Here is a 6,182-nt window from a genome sequence, read left to right on the forward strand (position 1 = left end):
TGAATTTATGAAAGTTCATTCCCTCAGTCTTTGGGATACACTTCCTTAAGCCACTTTGAAAAATGCACGTGAATTACTGAAAGCTGGACTTACTTTGAGATAAAGTACCCAATTATTTACTTGTAATAAAAAATAATTCGCTAGGGCATATTACAGCGTTCCAGAGCTGACAGAACGCATTCCAACTCCAACTGCCTTTCCGCACGTAGCGGCGGAATCAGCCGTCAGCACACGTCAGTCACTACACACGCATTCAGCATCCGACCAAGGACACTGAGGGTTTTAATGCTTGTCCCCAAAGAGAGCCCACGACACCCGCGGCCGCTCCGCACGAGTGTCCCCGCGGGTCGCGGCCTCCGGGAGCCCCGGCCCCCCGCGCGGCGGGCACCGACACCGGCCCGGCGGGCGCCGCTACCGGCCAGGCAAGGACGAACCGGGCGGTGCTCGCAGAGCCGGCGGAACAGCAGTGCGGGCACCGGGGCTCCCTCAGCCCCTCACCGCCCACCCCTCAGCCCCCTCAGCCCCCAGCGCCCGCTCAGCCCCTCACCGCCCGCCCCGGCGCCCCCACACACCTGTACTCTTCCCGGGGCGCCTCGCCGTCCGCTCCCCATTGCTCCTCCAGCGAAGCAAGCGACGGCAGCGGCGGGCGGCGGGCGCAGCAGGGCCAGGGCGAGCAGCAGCCGCCGCTTGCGGGAGGCTGCGGCCGCCAGGCCCCGCGGTGCCCCCAGCACCGCCATCTTGCGAGGGCCGGGGCGCAGGGGATTGTGGGACGGCGGCGGACCCGCGGGAGGGGCGGGGCGGGGTGGGGCGGGTCTGGCCGCCCTGAGGGGAAGGCGGTTCGCGGTGTCATGCTGGCCGCTGTGTTCGGCTGCTCTCAGATCCTCCGTGGCGGGACCCCGAGAGGGGCTGCCCTCAGACTCATTGTGGCGGGCAGAGAGGGGCTGCCCTGGGCCTTCCCCGGCATTCTTTGTGAGTGGCTGCCCCATGGTGGCCCAAGATGGGCACCTTTGAGCACCACCATAGCACTCTGACAAGGGGCTGCCCTCAGCTCCACCATGGCACCCTGAGAGGGACGGCCCTCAGCCCTGCCATGGCACTCTGAGAGGAGCTGCCCTCATTCCCCATGGTGCCACGAAAGGAGGTATCATGAGCCACGGTGCCGTGAGGAGGCAGCCCAGAGTACCACCATGGCACCCAAAGAGGAGCTGCCCTCAGCCCCACCATGGCGTCCAGAGCAGGGCAGCCCTAAGCCCCAACATGGCCTCCAAAGAGGGGCAGCCCTCAGCCCCACCATGGCACCCAGAGCAGAGCAGCCCTCAGCCCCACCATGGCGCTCAGAGCAGGGCAGCCCTCAGCCCCACCATGGCACCCAGAGCAGAGCAGCCCTCAGCGCCACCACTGGAGCAGCCCTGAGTCCTGCCATTGCACTCTCGGAGGGGCTGCCTACTGCCTCATCATGGAGCCCAGAGATGAGCGACTCTGGGCCCCACTGTGGTGTCTCAAGTGTCCTGAGTGCCACCATGGCACCTCCCAGAGGAGCAGCCCACAGCCCTACCAAAGCACAGTGAGAGGGGCTGCCCTCAGTCCCACAACAGCCCCAGAAAGGGTCTGCTCTCAGTCTTGCCATGGTGCCCTGACGGGGACAGGCACACTCCTGCCCAGCTGGGAATTAACCAGGCCCTTCTAAGCCAGAATTAATGAGGGAATGAATGAAGGGCTTTCATGCCCTTCTCAGAAGCTTTTCTGGTCTGATTGTGCAGATAAAAGCCTTCTCTTTGAGGCACTGTACTTTTGGAATATGGGTGCCCTCAGCACAAACTGCACAGTTGCAAGCATGGCTCATGTTGGTCAGCAGCTCTGTCAGTACTTCATGCAGGGTGCTCCTTCCAAGCTGCTGCTAGCACTCCCATACTTTGTCCTGATACAGCTGGACACTGTCATCACTGCAGACAGAAAGAGGTGCTCGAGTTGGTACACAGTCTCTCTGGATTTTGGATCCCCCACAGAGCAGCTGCCCAGGCAGTTTTCTTGCCTGGGGCGCAGAAAAGCCCTGGCTCCAGCACCAGGAGGGAGCTCAGGCCAGAGGGGAAGATGTGGATGGCTCGTGGGATGATCCATCTCCATACAGACCTAATCCTGTATTGCACACCCTTCCCAGGGTTAAGTTCTGAGCTACCTCAGAGGCCTCCTCCAGCCCACACAGCTCAGCTGCAGTTCCTTTGAGCCAGAATAATGCAGCAATAGTACAGTTCCTAATTAAACACCCACTTAGGAAGATAGAGCTATGCCATGGATTACATTTCCAGTGGCCTATATACTCCCATGTGATCGGCATGCAGAGCTGTCAGAAGGCTGTAACACTGTGTGCCATTTCTAATCACACAAAGATTTCTTCAAAGCTACCAGAGCTTGACTGCTGATGCTCTTGCCTTGAGGGAGAGTTGTAAGCTCATTTGCAGGGGAGAAAGACAGACAGACAGACAGAAAGGAAGAGGACAATTGGCTTAAAGTCGATTTTTAATGAGGCAGGATTTCTCTAGTCTGTACTTTGATACGCAACTTTGCTCCTGACCAGGATCCACTTCAAACGACAGAGGCGACATTTCTCTGGCACTAATCTAATTCTTCATCATAATTGCATTTGGCAGAGCTGGGTCTGAACAGTGCCGCCCCGTGGCATCCTTCAGAGGGATAAACAGGAATTCTGGGCTTCTGGCTTCCATACATCTGCTTCCTCCCCTATGCTCTGCAAAACATGGAAGTTTGACCAGGAAAAATGGGATAATCACAGCTCTGTCTGGGATGGCCTGGACAGACAGGCTGGCCAGCATGGCAGCATCTTTGGAGTGATTTCAAATGTTTCTGGAATTTTCTCACATGAACTGTCTCAGTGGTTTCATGCACAGTGTTTGTGTGCACATGTGGTGCTTTCTGAGCCAATCCAACATGCAGCGCAGGCTCTCAGCCCTGTGAAATGTGTCCAGTGTTTTGACCACGTCCAGCTCTTTGGACACATGCTACATGGGATATCCTGCACAGGGATAACAACAGCCTGCACTGTGGTGTCACAGGATCTCACAGCTCCAATGCCTCTAACGGAGACTTACAAATCCCTCAGCAAACGTTTCTTGTCAAACCACACAACCCCTGCATCATCTCAGCCTTGCCATTATTAAACAATGTACCATTTTATTTTTTCCAAATGTAATATATTTGATATGAGTGTTCTCCCTGCAAATTTTACTTTAGCTGTTCTTTCTTCTTTAATAACTCCCCCACACTACTGGCTTTACTTCCTCCTGCTAATATTTCAGTCTCATTTCCAGTTCTGATCTTCTCTTTCTACTTTTGATACCACTTTATTAATGTGACCCCAGATTACTGATACCTGCACAAGGCACTGCTCAAAGCCAGAGAGACAATCAGGGTGAAAAGAGCCCACATTCCTGTAGAAGTAACAACCTCGATCCCAGAGTGACTGAACCAGGAGAACAGAGCTCATGATAGAGACACAGAAAGCCAACAGAGGAGTTTTATGAACTTACACTGTTTAAAGTAGCTCACCACAAAATAAATATCTATTTCTCTGCAGATTTAGCTGTGGAAGCAGAGGATCTCCTTGGAGACAGACAAATCAATGCCTGCTCCAGAGCTGGCACTCTGGAAAGATGTCAGAAGCAGCTCAGTTGAAGAAATAGAAGCTCCAGTAATGGAAATAACTCACCACAAAGGAGATTTGTGAATAGAATCCTAAAAGATATTTATTCTGGCCTTTTTCCAGGAGCAGTGTAGACAACCAACCAGGGCTCAAGACCAAGGTCAGTGTACTAAATGAGAACATGTTAGTTTTTTGGCTAGAAAAGTTTACAGAAGCAGCTCAGCAATACAAATACAACACCCATGTTGCAGAGGTGAAATAATATTTTATTTACAGTTTCTTGAAGTTCTTAGCTTCTTTCTCATGAAAGGTGCTTAATATGATTCTAGCACTGTAATGAATTTAACTTCTAGCAATAAGTACTTATATCTTCTAGAAGTAAGATTTATAATTAATAACATTCCTGTAAAATGGAAAGAATCAACACAGATAATCAGTATGCCAAAGGGAGGCTGAAACCTCTGTTCTGTATGGTAACATTGACAGTTCCAGCTGTGACAGGGATCAGCCTAAAAGAAAGTTCCCCAGGGCTATGGGAATCCAAATCAATTCAGGAGTCAGGCTAGAGGAAAAAGAAAAGCATCAATATTCAAACATCTTTTAGAATCAATGGTATTGGAAGGGTATGAACACAAAGAGGGGAATGCTTCAAGGAATTATAGGAAGCAAGAGGGAAAATTAATGAGAACAAAGTAATGCAAAGAAAATAACAATAGAAAAAGAGGACAAGGTTAAGGGCAGATAGAAGCCCTTTTTCAGAGGTGTAAAATAATTTTGGCAAGTAGAAAGCATGCTGAAAGGCACAGTGCTCTTTTGGAGACAGCAACTGTTGCACTTATTTCTAGAAAAATATGAACTATTAATCCTTAGACCCTGCATTTAAGAACTGAGCAGCTGCACACACATTGGAAATGCAGTGTGAATTATATCTCACAGCCAATTAAATAAGTAGCATAAAAGAGCTGTATTTTAAAATGTATTTGATTGTGTTACAAAAATGACATGTCCATTTGTTTTCACTGAAAATGGGGTTAGGCATTGGAAGGAGTCCCTCAGGACAGTGGTGGAGTTACCATCCCTTGAAGTGATCAAGAAACAACTGAATGGGGCACGTCAGCCCAGCACAGAGCAGAGGCTGCCAGCCTTGCCCAGGCCATGGATTTACTGCCTGTGAGAAGATCAAGCCTGCAGTGAATCCACAGCAGTTTGTGACTCTGTGATGTCCTGATCCCTCTGCCTTCTCCAGGTTTTGTTCCAACCTGTGCTCTGGCTCACTGCAAATACACCAGGCCATGCTTGAGACTTTTTGGCTGTTACTGGTTGCTTTTCTTTTTCCCTCTTTTCCCTTTGTCCCCTGCTAATCCAGCCACCTCCCCTGAAGTGGCCGAGGTTGTTACTCCTGCCAAGGGAACGAGGGCACACAGAGCCTTCTGTCCACAGAGCGCTCGCCTTGGCCCAGGCACAAATGGGAGCTTTCCTTCCCTCCTGCTCAGAAGGCACCACCAAAGAGGTGTTTGGCCATGGAAACTGGTAAGAGAAATGCACAATTTAAAGGAAGATTTACAATCGAAAGTTGAGATGCTGGAAGGAAGGTGGGAGAAAGGAAGGAATAGGCAGGGACAGATTTGGGGGGCTCAGAGCCCGTGAGCAGCACAGCTTAATGGGGCCAGGGGAGCCTCAGAGGCTGTGACCCTGCTGGAAGTGCCTGACTTGAATAAGGAGCTTTTTAGCCCTGTGAGGCAGGGTTGGGTGTCTTTGGGGTGTTTGGTGGAGCAAGGAGCCTGCCAAGGAATGGAGAAGCCTGGAAACTCCTCTGGGACCCTCCTCAGCTTCGGTCCTTCCACAGCTCTGTCAGGCACGCTGGAAATTTGTGTTTCCCGTCAAGGTCAGCGACTGCCTTGAGCATCTGCTGTGTATGTCTGGACCATGGGGGCAAAGAGAAGGGGTGGAGTGAACATCAGCTCTGCTCCTGCAGCTGCTCTGAGACAGAGCTCAGTGGGGGGATGCAAACTGCCAGGAATGCAGGGGGAGTCTGTCTGCAGCCGGGGGCTCAGCCTGCACTGCTGGATTGGGTGGGTTGGGATGGTTTTCTGACAAAGCTGTAAGGCTTGACAGGTGTGCCAGAGAGGAAAGGAGAAATTCAGTGTGTGCAGCTCATGATTCCAGCTCATTTCTTCTTCAGGAATGGCTTTGGGCTCAGTAAGAAGGACTCACTGTTTGCAAGCTCAGTGCTATTTCCCACAGCACACTGTTGGCTTTTGAGTTGCACACCAGGATCTGGGAAGAGAAGAGGAGGAGAGAGGGTGAGTCTCTGCCTTCCTTTTCTCAATCAGTTTCTATTTTTTAAGGGCACTTTTTGGAAAAGAAAGCCTTTTTTATACATATTACTGCTACACATCTATATGCCTCTCTCATTTGTTGACAGTCTGTGCAGAAAGCTGCATGGAATAATTGAGCTTTACACCTTTCAGAGTTCCTGCCACTACATTTCTTAAACTCCTCCTTTTATTTCTTAAAAAAAAAG

General features: G+C 51.1%; 1 protein-coding gene across 1 annotated transcript in view; it reads right to left on the reverse strand.

Annotated features, from left to right (window-relative positions):
• The window catches only part of ABCB7 (ATP binding cassette subfamily B member 7), a 39,299-nt gene extending 38,551 nt beyond the window's left edge, over positions 1-748 (reverse strand). The window contains exon 1 of the mRNA XM_059859729.1: positions 573-748. Within this exon, the coding sequence (XP_059715712.1) occupies positions 573-737 (165 nt within the window). The 5' untranslated portion in view covers positions 738-748. The remainder of the gene's footprint in view (positions 1-572) is intronic.
• Between the last annotated feature and the right edge of the window lie 5,434 nt (positions 749-6,182).

This window comes from Haemorhous mexicanus, chromosome 14 (genome assembly GCF_027477595.1).
Source record: "Haemorhous mexicanus isolate bHaeMex1 chromosome 14, bHaeMex1.pri, whole genome shotgun sequence".
Taxonomy (NCBI): Eukaryota; Metazoa; Chordata; class Aves; order Passeriformes; family Fringillidae; genus Haemorhous; species Haemorhous mexicanus.